The 20,997-nt window shown below is 38.9% G+C and overlaps 1 protein-coding gene and 1 long non-coding RNA gene across 19 annotated transcripts in view; both read right to left on the minus strand.

Moving 5' to 3' along the window:
* Positions 1–20,997, minus strand: part of LOC127837864 (breast cancer anti-estrogen resistance protein 3 homolog) — a 39,070-nt gene that overhangs the window by 4,837 nt on the left and 13,236 nt on the right. For 4 of the 17 annotated variants that reach the window (XM_052365283.1, XM_052365285.1, XM_052365278.1 and 1 more), the window contains exons 2-3: positions 10,704–10,827; positions 7,638–7,782 (exon numbers count right to left, since the gene is read on the minus strand). In XM_052365283.1, the coding sequence (XP_052221243.1) occupies positions 7,638–7,782; positions 10,704–10,796 (238 nt within the window). In that variant the 5' untranslated portion in view covers positions 10,797–10,827. The other 13 variants (XM_052365275.1, XM_052365284.1, XM_052365286.1 and 10 more) reach the window with 13 other exon arrangements.
* LOC127837867 (uncharacterized) lies at positions 8,807–10,067 on the minus strand. 2 transcript variants are annotated; one of them, XR_008029509.1, is made up of 3 exons: positions 9,716–10,067; positions 9,092–9,247; positions 8,807–8,831 (listed from the first exon to the last, which is right to left on the minus strand). It is a non-coding gene; the product is annotated as an uncharacterized LOC127837867 (long non-coding RNA). The 2 variants fall into 2 exon arrangements; XR_008029508.1 differs by lacking the exon at positions 8,807–8,831 and adding an exon at positions 8,838–8,987.

The raw sequence follows: 20,997 nt of genomic DNA on the forward strand, positions 1-20,997 counted from the left end.
TGTTCACTAAATGGGGTCATGTTAACTAAATGGGGCAATGTTAACTGAAGGGAGCCATGTTAACCGAAGTGGTCATGTTAACTGAAGGGGGCCATGTTAACTGATGGGGGCCATGTTAACTAAAGGGGGTCATGTTAACTGAAGGGGGCCATGTAAACTAAATGGGGCCATGTTAACTGAAGGGGGCCATGTTAACTGAAGGGGGCCATGTAAACTAAATGGGGCCATGTTAACTAAAGAGGGCCATGTTAACTGAAGGGGACCATGTTGACTGAAGGGGGCCATGTCATCTAATGGGGACCATCTTAACTAAAGGGGGGGGCATATTAACTGAAGAGGGGCATGTTAACTGAAGGGGGGCATGTTAACTAAAGGGGGCCATGTTAACTAAATGGGGCCATGTTAACTACAGAGGCCCATTTTAACTCAAGGGGGCCATGTCCACTACAGGGGGCAATGTTAACTACAAGAGACAATAAGTTCACTGTTGTCACATAGCCATGTCAACATAATTATTTCATCCTAACAATTCATATGAAAATCTTTATTTAAATTAATTAAATGTCATCTTAATTTAAACCTGCAGTTTTAAGCTTTAAGGTGCACATTGACAGTTTTCCCCCACTAATCTCCTGTAACAGTCAAATAAATGTGACGCATCATTTAAAAGTCCAACACTAAAATACTAATAAGTACTACTCCCCACTGCTCCTTTTTAATGATGCTAAATCAAACACTAAACCACCATTATTCATCATGTAACAATGTTGTTTAATAGGTCAGGAGTATACCATGCATCACATTTGACATATCTGTGCCAGTGTTTGCATACTAATATGCTAAATTGAATAGATATCTTAGACAGAAATCTCAAAAGAAGTACAAATACTAAATACATATGCATTTGCTTCTTTCATGAACATTGTAATGATGTAATATGGGTGTAATTGAGAATGAATACCATTTTTTGTTAATTTGTCCATTGTATAGAGATTTAAGAAAACTAATGTTACCTAAATATTATCTACACTGGTCTTCTATTACAAAATTTAAGCAACTGATGTCTACTTCGAATAAAAAAACATCAATTAACTTGGCTAAATTTACTAGAATGGCATTTAATTTAAGATCGAGTCACAATTAGTATTATGTTTGTATAAATGTATATTGCTTATTGTTGTTTTGTGTTTCTGTCAACATTCGCACAACCATTAATCATTATTTCATGTCCATCATATACACCATACTTTTCGTCACAGTTGTTATATATGCATATATTCACACCGTCATTACATGTATTATGTATGTTGTTTGGCTATGTACAAATGTATTTGCCAATAAAATTGACTTGACTTGACTTGTAATATGATCACCATAGTCAAAATGTAAAAATTTTTGACTGTGATTTTATGAATACCACGTTGAACCAACTATTATTAAAAGTTGAAAATGCATCAGCTCATGTTTATTTCTCCAACAGAAAGTAATGTTGTCTATAGACTAAAAAGAAGAGCTCACAAAGTACCCACTGTGCTAACCTGAAGTCCTAGTCCTGTTTTGTTTATTTTTCAGCAAGAGATCACTATGTAACACATGAGCTCACCTAGAGTTCTAGATCTCTCATATTTATCTCTAAATAAAATATCCCCATTCACCAAATGAGCTCACCTGGAGTTCTAGATCTCTCATATTATCTCTAAGCAAAATATCACCATACACCCAATGAGCTCACCTGGAGTGCTGGATCTCTCATATTTATCTCTGAACATACACCCAATGAGCTCACCTGCTTGCTGGATCTCTCATATTTATCTCTGAACATACACCCATTGAGCTCAGCTGGAGTTCTAGATCTCTCATATTTATCTCTGAACATACACCCAATGAGTTCACCTGGAGTGTTGAATCTCTCATGTTTATCTCTGAACATACACCCAATGAGCTCACCTGGAGTGTTGATCTCTCATATTTATCTCTGAACATACACCCAATGAGCTCACCTGTAGTGCTGGATCTCTCATATTAATCTCTGAACATACACCCAATGAGCTCACCTGGAGTGCTGGATCTCCCATATTTATCTCTGAACATACACCCAATGAGCCACCTGGAGTGCTAATCTCTCATATTTATCTCTGAACATACACCCAATGAGCTCACCTGGAGTGCTGGATCTCTCATATTTATCTATGAACATACACCCAATGAGCTCACCTGGAGTGCTGTATCTCTCATATTCATCTCTGAGCATACACCCAATGAGCTCACATGGATTGATGGATTTCTCACATTTATCTATGAACATACATGTACACCCAATGAGCTCACCTGGAGTGTTGGATCTCTCATATTTATCTCTGAACATACACCCAATGAGCTCACCTGGAGTGCTGGATCTCTCATATTTATCTCTGAACATACACCCAATGAGCTCACCTGGAGTGCTGGATCTTTCATATTTATCTCTGAGCATACACCCATTGAGCTCACCTGGAGTGCTGGATCTCTCATATTTATCTCTGAACATACACCCAATGAGCTCACCTGGAGTGCTGTATCTCTCATATTTATCTCTGAGCATACACCCAATGAGCTCACCTGGAGTGATGGATTTCTCATATTTATCTATGAACATACATGTACACCCAATGAGCTCACCTGGAGTGTTGGATCTCTCATATTTATCTCTGAACATACACCCAATGAGCTCACCTGGAGTGCTGGATCTCTCATATTTATCTCTTAACACACACCCAAATGAGCTCACCTGGAGTGCTGGATCTCTCATATTTATCTCTGAACATACACCCAATGAGCTCACCTGGAGTGCTGGATCTCTCATATTTATCTCTGAACATACACCCAACGAGCTCACCTGGAGTGCTGGATCTTTCATATTTATCTCTGAGCATACACCCATTGAGCTCACCTGAAGTGCTGGATCTCTCATATTTATCTCTGAGCATACACCCAATGAGCTCACCTGGAGTGCTGGATCTCTCATATTTATCTCTGAACATACACCCAATGAGCTCACCTGGAGTGCTGGATCTTTCATATTTATCTCTGAGCATACACCCATTGAGCTCACCTGGAGTGCTGGATCTCTCATATTTATCTCTGAACATACACCCATTGAGCTCACCTGGAGTGTTGAATCTCTCATATTTATCTCTGAACATACACCCATTGAGCTCACCTGGAATTCTAGATCTCTCATCTTTATCTCTGATTATACACCAAATGAGCTCACCTAGAGTGTTGAATCTCTCATATTTATCTCCGAACATACACCCATTAAGCTCACCTGGAGTTCTAGATCTCTCATCTTTATCTCTGAACATACACCCAATGAGCTCACCTGGAGTGCTGGATCTTTCATATTCATCTCTGAGCATACACCCAATGAGCCACCTGGAGTGCTAATCTCTCATATTTATCTCTGAACATACACCCAATGAGCTCACCTGGAGTGCTGGATCTCTCATATTTATCTATGAACATACACCCAATGAGCTCACCTGGAGTGCTGTATCTCTCATATTCATCTCTGAGCATACACCCAATGAGCTCACATGGATTGATGGATTTCTCACATTTATCTATGAACATACATGTACACCCAATGAGCTCACCTGGAGTGTTGGATCTCTCATATTTATCTCTGAACATACACCCAATGAGCTCACCTGGAGTGCTGGATCTCTCATATTTATCTCTGAACATACACCCAATGAGCTCACCTGGAGTGCTGGATCTTTCATATTTATCTCTGAGCATACACCCATTGAGCTCACCTGGAGTGCTGGATCTCTCATATTTATCTCTGAACATACACCCAATGAGCTCACCTGGAGTGCTGTATCTCTCATATTTATCTCTGAGCATACACCCAATGAGCTCACCTGGAGTGATGGATTTCTCATATTTATCTATGAACATACATGTACACCCAATGAGCTCACCTGGAGTGTTGGATCTCTCATATTTATCTCTGAACATACACCCAATGAGCTCACCTGGAGTGCTGGATCTCTCATATTTATCTCTTAACACACACCCAAATGAGCTCACCTGGAGTGCTGGATCTCTCATATTTATCTCTGAACATACACCCAATGAGCTCACCTGGAGTGCTGGATCTCTCATATTTATCTCTGAACATACACCCAACGAGCTCACCTGGAGTGCTGGATCTTTCATATTTATCTCTGAGCATACACCCATTGAGCTCACCTGAAGTGCTGGATCTCTCATATTTATCTCTGAGCATACACCCAATGAGCTCACCTGGAGTGCTGGATCTCTCATATTTATCTCTGAACATACACCCAATGAGCTCACCTGGAGTGCTGGATCTTTCATATTTATCTCTGAGCATACACCCATTGAGCTCACCTGGAGTGCTGGATCTCTCATATTTATCTCTGAACATACACCCATTGAGCTCACCTGGAGTGTTGAATCTCTCATATTTATCTCTGAACATACACCCATTGAGCTCACCTGGAATTCTAGATCTCTCATCTTTATCTCTGATTATACACCAAATGAGCTCACCTAGAGTGTTGAATCTCTCATATTTATCTCCGAACATACACCCATTAAGCTCACCTGGAGTTCTAGATCTCTCATCTTTATCTCTGAACATACACCCAATGAGCTCACCTGGAGTGCTGGATCTTTCATATTCATCTCTGAGCATACATCCAATGAGCTCACCTGGAGTGCTGGATTTGTCATATTTATCTCTGAGCATACATCCAATGAGCTCACCTGGAGTGCTGGATCTTTCATATTTATCTCTGAGCATACATCCAATGAGCTCACCTTGAGTGCTGGATCTCTCATATTTATCTCTGAACATACATCCAATGAGCTCACCTGGAGTGCTGGATCTCTCATATTTATCTCTGAACATACATCCAATGAGCTCACCTGGAGTGCTGGATCTTTCATATTTATCTCTGAGCATACATCCAATGAGCTCACCTGGAGTGCTGGATCTTTCATATTTATCTCTGAACATACATCCAATGAGCTCACCTGGAGTGCTGGATCTCTCATATTTATCTCTGAACATACATCCAATGAGCTCACCTGGAGTGCTGGATCTCTCATATTTATCTCTGAACATACATCCAATGAGCTCACCTGGAGTGCTGGATCTCTCATATTTATCTCAGAACATACACCCAATGAGCTCACCTGGAGTGCTGGATCTCTCATATTTATCTCTGAACATACACCCATTGAGCTCACCTGGAGTTCTAGATCTCTCATATTTATCTCTGAACATACACCCAATGAGTTCACCTGGAGTGTTGAATCTCTCATGTTTATCTCTGAACATACACCCAATGAGCTCACCTGGAGTGTTGATCTCTCATATTTATCTCTGAACATACACCCAATGAGCTCACCTGTAGTGCTGGATCTCTCATATTTATCTCTGAACATACACCCAATGAGCTCACCTGGAGTGCTGGATCTCCCATATTTATCTCTGAACATAAACCCAATGAGCTCACCTGGAGTGCTAATCTCTCATATTTATCTCTGAACATACACCCAATGAGCTCACCTGGAGTGCTGGATCTCTCATATTTATCTATGAACATACACCCAATGAGCTCACCTGGAGTGCTGGATCTCTCATATTTATCTATGAACATACACCCAATGAGCTCACCTGGAGTGCTGGATCTCTCATATTTATCTCTGAACATACACCCAATGAGCTCACCTGGAGTGCTGTATCTCTCATATTTATCTCTGAGCATACACCCAATGAGCTCACATGGATTGATGGATTTCTCATATTTATCTATGAACATACATGTACACCCAATGAGCTCACCTGGAGTGTTGGATCTCTCATATTTATCTCTGAACATACACCCAATGAGCTCACCTGGAGTGCTGGATCTCTCATATTTATCTCTGAACATACACCCAATGAGCTCACCTGGAGTGCTGGATCTTTCATATTTATCTCTGAGCATACACCCATTGAGCTCACCTGGAGTGCTGGATCTCTCATATTTATCTCTGAACATACACCCAATGAGCTCACCTGGAGTGCTGTATCTCTCATATTTATCTCTGAGCATACACCCAATGAGCTCACCTGGAGTGATGGATTTCTCATATTTATCTATGAACATACATGTACACCCAATGAGCTCACCTGGAGTGTTGGATCTCTCATATTTATCTCTTAACATACACCCAAATGAGCTCACCTGGAGTGCTGGATCTCTCATATTTATCTCTGAACATACACCCAATGAGCTCACCTGGAGTGCTGGATCTCTCATATTTATCTCTGAACATACACCCAACGAGCTCACCTGGAGTGCTGGATCTTTCATATTTATCTCTGAGCATACACCCATTGAGCTCACCTGGAGTGCTGGATCTCTCATATTTATCTCTGAGCATACACCCAATGAGCTCACCTGGAGTGCTGAATCTCTCATATTTATCTCTGAACATACACCCAATGAGCTCACCTGGAGTGCTGGATCTTTAATATTTATCTCTGAGCATACACCCATTGAGCTCACCTGGAGTGCTGGATCTCTCATATTTATCTCTGAACATACACCCATTGAGCTCACCTGGAGTGTTGAATCTCTCATATTTATCTCTGAACATACACCCATTGAGCTCACCTGGAATTCTAGATCTCTCATCTTTATCTCTGAACATACACCCAATGAGCTCACCTAGAGTGTTGAATCTCTCATATTTATCTCTGAACATACACCCATTGAGCTCACCTGGAGTTCTAGATCTCTCATCTTTATCTCTGAACATACACCCAATGAGCTCACCTGGAGTGCTGGATCTTTCATATTCATCTCTGAGCATACATCCAATGAGCTCACCTGGAGTGCTGGATCTGTCATATTTATCTCTGAGCATACATCCAATGAGCTCACCTGGAGTGCTGGATCTTTCATATTTATCTCTGAGCATAGATCCAATGAGCTCACCTTGAGTGCTGGATCTCTCATATTTATCTCTGAACATACATCCAATGAGCTCACCTGGAGTGCTGGATCTCTCATATTTATCTCTGAACATACATCCAATGAGCTCACCTGGAGTGCTGGATCTTTCATATTTATCTCTGAGCATACATCCAATGAGCTCACCTGGAGTGCTGGATCTTTCATATTTATCTCTGAACATACATCCAATGAGCTCACCTGGAGTGCTGGATCTCTCATATTTATCTCTGAACATACATCCAATGAGCTCACCTGGAGTGCTGGATCTCTCTTATTTATCTCTGAACATACATCCAATGAGCTCACCTGGAGTGCTGGATCTCTCATATTTATCTCTGAACATACATCCAATGAGCTCACCTGGAGTGCTGGATCACTCATATTTATCTCTGAGCATACACCAAATGAGCTCACCTGGAGTGCTGGATCTCTCACTTGGAGTGCTGGATCTCTCATATTTATCTCTGAGCATACACCCAATGAGCTCACCTGGAGTGCTGGATCTCTCACCTGGAGTGCTGGATCTCTCATATTTATCTCTGAGCATACACCCAATGAGCTCACCTGGAGTGCTGGATCTCTCATATTTATCTCTGAGCATACACCCAATGAGCTCACCTGGAGTGCTGGAGCTCTCACCTGGAGTGCTGGATCTCTCATATTTATCTCTGAGCATGTTCAGACTGGAGGTCATCTTGGCTCGGTGAGCTGCATTCTTCACTCCAAGGTTGTTGATATCAGCCTCGGTAACGTACAGCAGATCCTGGCATGGATATAAGAACACTTGATAATAATCCAGATCCTCAATTTTATACAGAAATAACTTACACATTTCTAACCACTAGGTTACCTGAGGTAACTTTTTTCTTGAAAAGAAAGTCAGCAAAAAGCCAATATTTTCTGTTAAAACTTAAAGTTGTTCCCTAAGCTCAAAGGCATCACAAGGCTTAAAGTGTCATCCTAGATAGCCCTGTACAGTCCACACAGGCTTATCAGGGGACAACACTTTTTGTTTTTATGGTATTTTCCTTTAAAAGTAAGTCTTGTATAAGCCAAAATCCAAACAAGCCAAAAGTGTCAGTCCTGATTAGCCTGTGCTGACTGCACAGGCTAATCTGGGATGACACTTTAGCACATGATTTAAGCCCATTTTCCCCAGAGGATGGCACAACGCGTTTTAAAGTGATTATTAACAGCTTTTACTGCTGGTCAGCAGCATGGAACTCCTTCAGCCTTACCTCCACGCCAGTGCACGCTCTAAAACACGGCAAGTATGAGCTCAAATCTTACCACCATCTCAGTGCACGCGCTAAAACATGGCAAGTATGTGCTCAAATCTTACCTCCACGCCAGTGCATGCGCTAAAACATGGCAAGTATGAGCTCAAATCTTACCTCCACGCCAGTGCACGCTCTAAAACACGGCAAGTATGAGCTCAAATCTTACCACCATCTCAGTGCACGCGCTAAAACACGGCAAGTATGAGCTCAAATCTTACCACCATCTCAGTGCACGCGCTAAAACATGGCAAGTATGAGCTCAAATCTTACCTCCACGCCAGTGCATGCGCTAAAACATGGCAAGTATAAGCTCAAATCTTACCTCCACGCCAGTGCACGCGCTAAAACATGTCAAGTATGAGTTCAAAATCTTACCTCCACGCCAGTGCACGCGCTAAAACATGTCAAGTATGAGCTCAAAATCTTACCTCCACGCCAGTGCACGCGCTAAAACACAGCAAGTATGAGCTAAAATCTTACCTCTACACAAGTGCACGAGCTAAAACACGGCAAGTATGAGCTCAAATCTTATCTCTACACAAGTGCACGAGCTAAAACACGGCAAGTATGAGCTCAAATCTTATCTCTACGCCAGTGCACACACTAAAACACTGCAAGTATGAGCTCAAATCTTAGCTCTACACCAGTGCACACACTAAAACATGGCAAGTATGAGCTCAAATCTTACCTCTACACAAGTGCACGAGCTAAAACATGGCAAGTATGAGCTCAAATCTTATCTCTACACAAGTGCACGAGCTAAAACATGGCAAGTATGAGCTCAAATCTTACCTCTACACCAGTGCACACACTAAAACACTGCAAGTATGAGCTCAAATCTTATCTCTACACCAGTGCACACACTAAAACAGGGCAAGTATGAGCTCAAATCTTACCTCTACACCAGTGCACACACTAAAACAGGGCAAGTATGAGCTCAAATCTTACCTCTACACAAGTGCACGAGCTAAAACATGGCAAGTATGAGCTCAAATCTTATCTCTACACAAGTGCACACACTAAAACATGGCAAGTATGAGCTCAAATCTTACCTCTACACAAGTGCACCCGCTAAAACATGGCAAGTATGAGCTCAAATCTTATCTCTACACAAGTGCACACACTAAAACACTGCAAGTATGAGCTCAAATCTTAGCTCTACACCAGTGCACACACTAAAACACAGCAAGTATGAGCTAAAATCTTACCTCTACACCAGTGCACACACTAAAACACTGCAAGTATGAGCTCAAATCTTAGCTCTACACCAGTGAACGCGCTTAAACACTGCAAGTATGAGCTCAAATCTTACCTCTACACCAGTGCACACACTAAAACACTGCAAGTATGAGCTCAAATCTTACCTCTACACCAGTGCACACACTAAAACACTGCAAGTATGAGCTCAAATCTTACCTCTACACCAGTGCACACACTAAAACATGGCAAGTATGAGCTCAAATCTTACCTCTACACCAGTGCACACACTAAAACACTGCAAGTATGAGCTCAAATCTTACCTCTACACCAGTGCACACACTAAAACAGGGCAAGTATGAGCTAAAATCTTAGCTCTACACCAGTGCACACACTAAAACATGGCAAGTATGAGCTCAAATCTTAGCTCTACACCAGTGCACACACTAAAACACTGCAAGTATGAGCTCAAATCTTAGCTCTACACCAGTGCACACACTAAAACACAGCAAGTATGAGCTAAAATCTTACCTCTACACAAGTGCACCCGCTAAAACATGGCAAGTATGTGCTCAAATCTTATCTCTACACCAGTGCACACACTAAAACACTGCAAGTATGAGCTCAAATCTTAGCTCTACACCAGTGCACACACTAAAACATGGCAAGTATGAGCTCAAATCTTACCTCTACACAAGTGCACACACTAAAACATGGCAAGTATGAGCTCAAATCTTACCTCTACACCAGTGCACACACTAAAACAGGGCAAGTATGAGCTAAAATCTTAGCTCTACACCAGTGCACACACTAAAACACTGCAAGTATGAGCTCAAATCTTAGCTCTACACCAGTGCACACACTAAAACACTGCAAGTATGAGCTCAAATCTTACCTCTACACAAGTGCACACACTAAAACATGGCAAGTATGAGCTCAAATCTTACCTCTACACCAGTGCACACACTAAAACACTGCAAGTATGAGCTAAAATCTTAGCTCTACACCAGTGCACACACTAAAACACTGCAAGTATGAGCTCAAATCTTACCTCTACACAAGTGCACCCGCTAAAACATGGCAAGTATGAGCTAAAATCTTAGCTCTACACCAGTGCACCCGCTAAAACATGGCAAGTATGAGCTAAAATCTTAGCTCTACACCAGTGAACGCGCTTAAACACAGCAAGATTGAGCTCATATCTTACCTCTACACCATTGTACGCGCTAAAACATGGCAGATAGGGGCTCAAATCTAGGGCCCCCAGCCAGCTCTCTATGGCGATGTGCCGGGCAGCCATGTTGGTTTGGTGATGACGTTCCAGCACCAGTCTACAATACATGGAATCGTAATCATAATGTGATGGGAATGAGAATTCGTCCATTGGTTGGTCAAGTTAAACGGCAAATAAAATTCAAATACATATAAAAAGGAATATGACTAATGTGAATGTTAGCAATATCCCTCTTCCATTGGTTGGTCGTGTTAAATGGCAAATAAAATTCAAATACATATAAAAAGGAATATGACTTGTGACAGTGGATCAATTTATATAAAAAAATTGTTAAGCACATCTTAAATTTATGGTGATGACATATTTCAAGTTTCGATATGAATACCTTGAGAAATGCAGAAGCAGTTTTATCCATATTATTTAATGCTTACTGATTGAGTCAGATTGACTGACAGACCAAACAACCGGCTCAGATTCCGAAGACAGAGAGACTTGAATATTATTCCTCTAAAACTTAGTTTGAGGGGGTAATATGTGTCCAGTGAATGCTTTAAAAAAAATTTGTAAGTTTCATTAGGTGCAGACTGTTTTCTTTACACATTTTTTTTAAAGCGTTCACTGGACACAAATAACCCCCTCAAACTAAGTTTGAAAGGAATAATATTCGAGTCACTCTGTCTTTGGAATCTGAGTCAGTTGTTTGGTCTGTCAGTCAATGAGTATGCAGTTAACTGACAAAATATAGAATTGATTCCTGTGCACAAAATAACAGACAAAACTAGAAATGGCGCGGCAGAGGCCGACGCGTATCCCCACGCCGCATGTTTGACCCAAGGGCGCCCCAGGGTTGATCATGGGGCCATGCATAGTTGAGATTGACTGTATTGTCATAAGAGAAGTTCAGTATCAATTAGAAGTGAATGGGTGTAAAAATAAAGAAGTTATAGTAAAAGGCAATTTTGGGAGGGTGTGGCCTATGTGGGCGGGGTGCCCCAGGGTTGGTAATGGGGCCATGCATAGTTGAGATTGACCGTATTGTCATAAGAGAGGTTCAGTATCAATTTGAAGTGAATCAGTGTATTAATGAAGAAATTATAGTAAAAGGCAATTTTGGGCGGGTGTGGTCTATGTGGGCGTGGCGCCCCAGGGTTGGCAACGGGGCCATGCATAGTTGAGTTTGACCGTTTTGTCATAAGAGAGGTTCAGTATCAATTTGAAGTGAATCAGTGTAGAAATGAAGAAGTTAATGTAAAATAACCTAAATTTTTTTATAGTAAATGGATTTTTTTGGTGGGTGTGGCCTATGTGGGCGGGCGCCCCAGGGTTGGGATTGGGGCCATGCATAGTTGAGATTGACCCTAATGTCATAACAAAAGTTCAGTATCAATTTGAAGTGAATCCGTGTAGAAATGAAAAAATTATAGTAAATGGAAATTTTTGGTGGGTGTGGCCTATGTGGGCGGGGCGCCCCAGGGTTGGGAATGGGGCCATGCATGGTTGAGATTGACCGTATTGTCATAGGTGAGGTCCAGTATCAATTTGAAGTGAATCGGTGTAGAAATAAAGAAGTAAATGTAAAATAACCTAAAAAAATGAGTGATAATTTCTGACGCGGCCCCACCCCAACCCCTATAACTTTTGACCCAGGGGTCAGATCAAAATTCCAAATAGTGCACCGTCGCACATATGCTCATAGCTACCATGTGTGTAAATTTCAAGGTTCTAGTGCTTTTAGTGTAGGAGGAGATAGTGGCCAGGACGGACGGACAGACGGACAGACGGACGGACGGACGGACGGCGGAGATCACCACAATATCCCCACCTTTTTTTCAAAAAGCGTGGGGATAATAAAAAAGTGCTTTACAAAGAAAGATATTAGACATCAATAAATATAAGACATTTAATATGAAACCATATATAAGACATTTAATATGTAACCATGTATAAGACCTTTAATATGTAACCATGTAGTCACCTGTGCAAGTTTATGTCTAATGTCTCAGCCATTATTTACACAGTCCGTAAATATTTAACACTTCTGAAGACGATATTAAAATGCCATACTGCACAAAAATAATAAAATATCCAAGTCAACAACAAAATGTCATTCACAAATATCAAGACATTTACAGCACATTCTATGTGGTAATACCACTTGAATTGCACTTTGCATTCACTGCAAAAACATGTTCATAGCCATTCTAAATCTAAGATTTTTTGTTTTATTAAGCACTCAATTTTTTAATTTTCTCCTTATGGAAATTATATGTATCACACATTAACTTAAATATTTAAGCCATCTCTGGCCTTAAAAAAACACAAAAAAAAACTGTATTTTAAGAAATGCAAAACCACAATTTTAGGCCACTGCACAGTGTGTCAGCTATTTAAATGCAAATAGCATACTCCTATTTAAACAGATCCAATTTAAATTGTCTTACAAATGACCTGGGAGTGTGCCGCCTATATTGGTCTATCCCAATCAGTGCTATTGTCACAATGTGTAATTAAATGTCATGATATGGGTTGAGTTAAAGGGAGAGATATATCCTATTTGATGGCATTGAACTATTTCCGCTGGGGCAAAAGCTTAACATAGATCATCATCTGCAAGGTTGGTGTGGTTCTTATGATACTTTGCCACTTTGACTATCCTTTCAGTCATAAATGGTCCTACAACTTAACAGAATTTCAAATTTCAGTCATACAATGATTTTGACACTTTCAACAGATTTCAGTCACAGAACTGTTTTGAAACTTTTAATTGCATGTCAGTAATACAATGGTTTAGCTGCTTTTAATAACATTTCAGTCATACAATGATTTTGCCACTTTCAACAGATTACAGTTACAGAACTGTATAGCAACTTTTAACAGCATTCAAGTCATATACCGGTAACAGTTTCGCCACTTGTAACATAATTTTAGTCATAGAACAGTTTTGTTACATTAAACAGTATTTCAGTCATATAATCGTATACATAGTTAACCTACTATCATAGTGTGTGTACTTGAATCAGTTGAATCGCATGTGAGTTGCAATATTATTGTCTGTGGAAAACTTCAATAACAAGATTTTGCAATAGCTCAGAGTACAGATATTGTAATTTGAATGAAATAAACCATTTGTAAAAAAACTTAAAAAACAACAACTTAAAACAACAACTTAACAACACACAATAAATATTCCATAACTTATTCAACATACATATACCCTTCCTTTAATTGAACAAGTTGGAACTGCACACACACTCAATATTTGTTAAAACACTGATTAACAACTGTGAGTAACGATTACAGGGTATCGTGACTGACAACAAAAGACCCACAGCGTGTCTCACTGAAATAACACTATCCACTTCAAGATTTTTATCAGACTTGCCCATTGGTTATGTGTACAATTTGCTATTTTGTAATTTATATCAACTGGAAAATTAGCCTTTAAAAATCTGTCTAGAATAATTGCATTAACAAATGTAAGAAGAATGTAGTCGCCCTGGCGTGGCGAATATGGTGTCCACCCAGCAACCGGGAAGTTACAGGTTTAATCCATTTATGCCTAGCGTCTAGAAAAAAGGCCTTGGCAAACAGCATAGACCCAGAAGAGACGCCGCATGATGCGGCGTCTCATCTGGGTCTGCGCTGTTTGCTTAAAGGAATTTCTGTAAGAAATATTCTAAATATAGAAATAAATATACTAGTACTAGACATCCCTAATTTTGGAAATAAATTGATCCAATTTTTAAGAATGGGAGAGTTCACAAGGCATAAATGGGTTAATGGCCCATTGTGGGTGCATTATTTATTATTTTAATCTCCCCACAAAGACACCATGTACTGGTTCTACTAAAAAAACAGACTCGACAGCATTTCAATAAATCTAAGGCTTTCGATGCAATTGAGCTTTAATGAATGGGTTAAAACTTAAAACTGTGAAGAATGACATGTAAAAAGATTGATAATGCTCAGAAGTTGCAAATACATTTTTGTCAAATTTAGTAATTTTTAGTTCCTCACTTTTTAACTTTCATTAAACGCTTATGCAAACAAAATGGTCAATAAAAATCAAGATTTTTACTTTTACATCCCTTCAGATTTGTTTTATAAAAAAACTATAATAAAAAATGCTAAATAAAGAAAACATTCAATGCTTATTAATTTAAGTTCCTCATAAAAACAAAATATTTACAAAATTACACACACACACACACACAAATACTTGCACACATTTGTGTGCATTTCATCCAGTATCCCTTGGGCAAACATTATTTATAAAATACTTCATGCATAATTCTGCTGCCACTTAAAAATACATTTAAAACCTTTAAAAGTCCCGATCAGTTGTAGATATATCCAACATGCTAAAAAGTAAGTCATCATTTACTAAGTTAGTCTTTCCACAAAAACAACAGATGATTTTCCATCACAAGAATATAACTCTGAAATTATTTCATAATTTGAAACATATGAAACCAAAAACATGTGTAAAGATAACTCTCACAGATCAAGTCAGAGCTACATTGGATGTTAATAGGTTACAACATTGCATATTCAATGGGTCATTTCTGCCTAAGATGTGAAGAACCCAGATGTAATCTTTCAATTCAGTCAGTAAAAAGGTAATTCCAATCTTCAACCTACTTCAGTACAATCAACAGGTAGCACCATTCCCTCTTCCCCCACCTTAATGATAACATATCTTCCATATCTCCACAGATGACAGAATGATAATATTATAAATACAAATAAAAAATGTAGCTCTGGAAGGTTTGAAGACATTTTGCAGATAATTCCGAGAATAAAACTAGGAATATTCTTTGGGTGGAATGTGCCTCCTGATAAAGATTAGACAAGACATAAAAATTTAGTGGTAAAAAAATTGTAAAAACATTGAGCCCCCGTGGGGGCAGTGTTCCAGAGGGGGTAATCTCATGATAATCAAGATGGCGACGCTCATGCAGAGGCAGGTATTTTGTGCAGCTTTATACCCTTTATTACTTGTATTTATTGTTTGAATACCGCTCACTTTCCAGCCATATCAGCAAGATAGTTACTAGCGTTTATTTCGTGTTGATATTCGCTCTTTATCTCGCATGTACTCCGGCAAAATTTCTTAGCAGGATGACATAATAAAAGCTCCACTAAGAAAATTTGCAGGGAGTAAAGTCGAGATATAAAGCGAATTTTAATACAAAATAAACGCTTATTACATGTTTACTGATATGGCTGGAAAGTGAACGTCATTAAAAATTGAACAAAAGTAATAAAGCGGCGAAAAATAACGTCCTCGGCATTGACGTCACCAGTATCACGTGATTACTTTCTCTGTGTTCACAAGGTATTCTTAAAGTCTCAAATATATGTAATGCATCACTGGAATTGTATTACACTGAATTAAACACTGAGCATTGGTTGTTGAATTTCATCAACTTGAATTTTAATGTTATCATTTAAAGTTACAAGTTTCCATATTTGATAATGATATGTAATCAATTAATTTAGTTTCTGTAAAACCTGCATAGAGTATACTGGTACAAATAGCATAATTGTTATGTTCATGTCAATAATAATATGAGCTTGACTAACTTGTCAGCATTAAACACATTAAAATGAGATCTTACTCCATTTGTTCATTTTACTCATATGAATTTTAAGATGATTAATTTAACACTTTTAATGTGTATCAAAATGTTAGAAACACACTTTATATCAAAGTTGACCTCTGTATTTTAATAAATGATGTATTGTAAAACAAAGTAAAACAGGTGTTTACACTAACACGTACCGTAAATAAATGAAAATAACCACTAGGCTGATCATTAACCATGTAACATATGCCACTATAGAAATTGATCCCCTCTCTTTGGTGGGCAAGTTTTATGTGATCTTCAATATTTCAGGCAAAAATTAGGCGTATTGCATTTTTTCAATACTTTAATCAATTGAATGGAAATAATAATGACTGCGCTTTGTATTGTGTATGCATGTGTGTGAACTGTGCGGCATTTTGAACCCCAGCTATCGGTATGTGATCAAATAGTACGATACTTCAGCGCAACAAACCACACATTGAATGAACTAGAGCTTTGTCACAGACGTGACAAATACCCCCACATGCTGCATTGACACAGAATATTTTGCATGTTGTCTTCACAAGAAACAGCGGACACATGATGCTAAATTATTAAAACGCACTTAGTGACCCCGTGACCTAGTTTTTGACCCAGCATGGCCCATTTTCGAACTTGACCTTAACACATCATCTAGATACAACTTCTGACCAAGCATGGTGAAGATCGGATGAAAACTACTTGAATTAGAGAGCGGACACCATGCTGAATGTGTATAACATACTAAGTGACCCCGTGACCTAGTTTTTGATCTGGCATGGCCTTGAGATCATCTAGATAAAACTTCTGACCAAGTTTGGTGAAGAATGGATGAAAACTACTTGAATTAGAGAGCGGACACCATGCTCAATCGTTTTAAACGCACTAAGTGACCCCGTGACATAGTTTTTGACCTGCCATGACCCATGTTAGAACTTGGCATAGACATTATCTAGATACAACTTCTGAACAAGTTTGCTGAAGCTGGGATGAAAACTACTTGAATTAGAGAGCGGACACCATGCTCAATGTTTAAAATGCACTAAGTGACCCCATGACCTATTTTTTGTCCCGACATGGACCATATTCGAACTTGACCTAGACATCAACTAGACAGACAGACAGACAGACAGACAGACAGACAGACAGACAGACAGACAGACAGACAGACAGACAGACAGACAGACAGACAGACAGACAGACAGACAGACAGACAGACAGACAGACAGACACACACACACACAGACAGACAGACAGACCGATCGACCGACCAACCAACAAGCTCACTCCTATATACCCCCTTAAACTTCGTTTGTGGGGGTATAATAAATGGAAGCAAATATCATGTGCCAATTATGTCATCTGTATTTTAATGGATCTGATAAATTCCTCATGCAATATCATTTACAGTCTTAACCCTTACCAAAATAATTTATATGTCGCATAAGCGGTTTACAAGTTTCGCATATATGTCACTTATAAGCTGCATGTTGGGATTTTACATGATGAGATGTAAGCGACGTATAAGACGCATATAAAAATTTGATACATATTAGCGGGGTATTAGGGAGTTATATGCGATTTATATGCGGTTTATAAGCGGACTGTAAAGTTATCGAGCAGTTTGCATATAATAAGCGGCTTATATGCGTCACATAAGCGATTTATATGCAAGCTACATGTATAAAGAAATTGAGACGTTTGCATATAAGAAGTTTATACGGACGGACGGACAACATAAACCATACCATCACATAAGTTCCTGCAGCCTTCGGCCAGTAGAGCTAAAAAATGGCATATGCTGGAAAACATTTAGCCGTGACAGCAACAGAACTGTATGCTGCTTTAATATCAGTTTAAGGGTTCATCACACCTGCAAGTGGGTGGGGAACCTGTTAAAAATTGTTTTGTCATAAACTTTATTTATTCAAGTTATCATGCTTTGAATGTTACATAACCAAATAGATAAGCCTTCAACGAGTGTATTGCAACCAATAAAAGTTAAAAATATATTTAGAAAAGAAGCAATAACTAACAATAGCATATGTCACTTAAAGGGCGATCAAACATCACTTTTATCACTTTAGATTTCTTACATGTAAACAACGAATACGTCACGCGCGCATATAGACCTTCTTGAAAACAAAAAAACTCAAAATCAAGACAACATATTATTAGTCAGACGGACATCATTAACTATATATTTAATCAAATAGATAAATCTTACCAATTATTATATTGAGTTTATGACATTGTTTTCAAGAAAACACTGACCATTACCCCACCCACTTTTGACAAACTGTGACATGTCTATGCCGTAATTTAATACCTTATTCATCAAAATGAATGTGTTATTTTGTTAAATTAAAAACGTGTCGTCTCATCAGGATCCAAACTGTTTGCTATTCTGATAGCACTCTTTGAAAAAAATCTAAAAAAATGCTAATTTTGGAAATTCAGCAGAGGACATTTTAGCAGATGACAAATTTCCCAGCATGCAAAAGGGTTAAACTTGCTTAAACAGCTGCAATGTATGACAATAATATACAGTGCATTTACACCTATAAAACTGAATCATTTAGTCTATTCTATATTTATAGTTTGCAGTAAAAAAGATTTAATGCTTTTCTGTATTCAAATTGTTGGTTTGAATTTGAAAGATTTATATGCGATAATTAAACATTCATGGCTCCCACTCTGGCAGACACATATACTTACCATTGCAAATTTTAACAACTACGAGTGTACAACTTTTTCTCAATTTTTTATATCATGGATCTCTACAAATATTGTAATTTGTATTTGCACATCATTTGTACAATGGATTTGCTTTTCTTATTAAGACTTGTTAAATGCTTCTAATATTTCCCCTGCAAAAATTTGTTCTAGATATTGGAACAGTTCTGGAACTGTTCTAGAACATCAAGAACAGTTCTAGAACGTTCCATATTCACATTCTAGAACTTATGTTCTGGAGTTGTTCCAGAACAGTTTTCTAGAATAATTCCAGAACATTTGTGGAAGGCTTAGTTCTGAAACTGTCCCAATAATATACAAGAACATTTTTAGAACATTTCAAGGACGACAAAAGTTCAAGAAATTTCTAAAAATGTTCTAAAATGTTGTTCTATAACACATTTAGAACTCTTTAAGAACCAGTAAGTTCTACAAAAGTTCTAATGGGAAATAATAACACATATAGAACAGGTTTAGAACCAAGGTCTACAATTGTTCTACAATTGTTCTAGATCTATATATTTCAAATAAACTAATTCAGACAATGATAATTTGACTTCAATTTCAAATTAGTAAGTTCTACAAAAGTTCTAATGGGGAAAAAGAGCACATATAGAACAAGTCTAGAACCAAGGCCTACAATTGTTCTACATATTTAAAATAAATATGTGTAACAGTGTGCTATTACCTCCCTTTAAAATGTTCTTTCTTAGATTAAGTATACTTATTGTTTATATATAATGTTGGTGTGAACAATAGTATACTTATTTTCTAATTGTGTAACTATTTGAAGTATATACATACAGTTGTTGAACGTTAAATGAGAATAATTTCTAGAACAATTGTTCTAAAACAGTTCTGGAAATTTATACAAGAACAATTCTGGAATAGTTCTAGAACAATGGGTCAATAATTGTTCTAGAACAAACCTTCAGAACTGTTTTAGAACTATTTGTTCTTCAAATTATTCTCATTTAACGTTCAACTAGAAATGGCGCGGCAGAGGCCGACGCGTATCCCCACGCCGAATGTTTGACCTAGGTGTGCCCCAGGGTTGGTAATGGGGCCATGCATAGCTGAGATTGACCGTATTGTCATAAGAGAAGTTCATCATCAATTAGAAGTGAATTGGTGTAGAAATGAAAAAGTTATAGTAAAAGGCAATTTTGGGTGGGTGTGACATATGTGGGCAGGGCGCCCCAGGGTTGGTAATTGTGCCATGCATAGTTGAGATTGACCGTATTGTCATAAGAGAAGTTCAGTATCAATTTGAAGTGAATCGGTGTAGAAATGAAGAAATTATAGTAAAAGGCAATTTTGGGCGGGTGTGGTCTATGTGGGCGGGGCCCCAGGGTTGGTAATGGGGCCATGCATAGTTGAGATTGACCGTATTGTCATAAGAGAGGTTCAGTATCAATTTGAAGTGAATCTGTGTAGAAATGAAGAAATTATAGTAAAAGGCAATTTTGGGTGGGTGTGGTCTATGTGGGCCGGGCACCCCAGGGTTGGTAATGGGGCCATGCATAGTTGAGATTGACTGTATTGTCATAAGAGAAGTTCAATATCAATTTGAAGTGAATCGGTGTAGAAATGAAGAAATTATAGTAAAGGCAATTTTGGGTGGGTGTGGTCTATGTGGGCGGGGCCCCAGGGTTGGTTATGGGGCCATGCATAGTTATCCCCACGCTTTTTGAAAAAAAGGTGGGGATATTGTGGTGATCTCCGCCGTCCGTCCGTCCGTCCGTCCGTCCGTCTGTCCGTCCGTCCTGGCCACTATCTCCTCCTACACTAAAAGCACTAGAACCTTGAAATTTACACACATGGTAGCTATGAGCATATGTGCGACGGTGCACTATTTGGAATTTTGATCTGACCCCTGGGTCAAAAGTTATAGGGGTTGGGGTGGGGCCGCGTCAGAAATT

The sequence above is a fragment of the Dreissena polymorpha genome, chromosome 7 (assembly GCF_020536995.1).
Source record: "Dreissena polymorpha isolate Duluth1 chromosome 7, UMN_Dpol_1.0, whole genome shotgun sequence".
Taxonomy (NCBI): Eukaryota; Metazoa; Mollusca; class Bivalvia; order Myida; family Dreissenidae; genus Dreissena; species Dreissena polymorpha.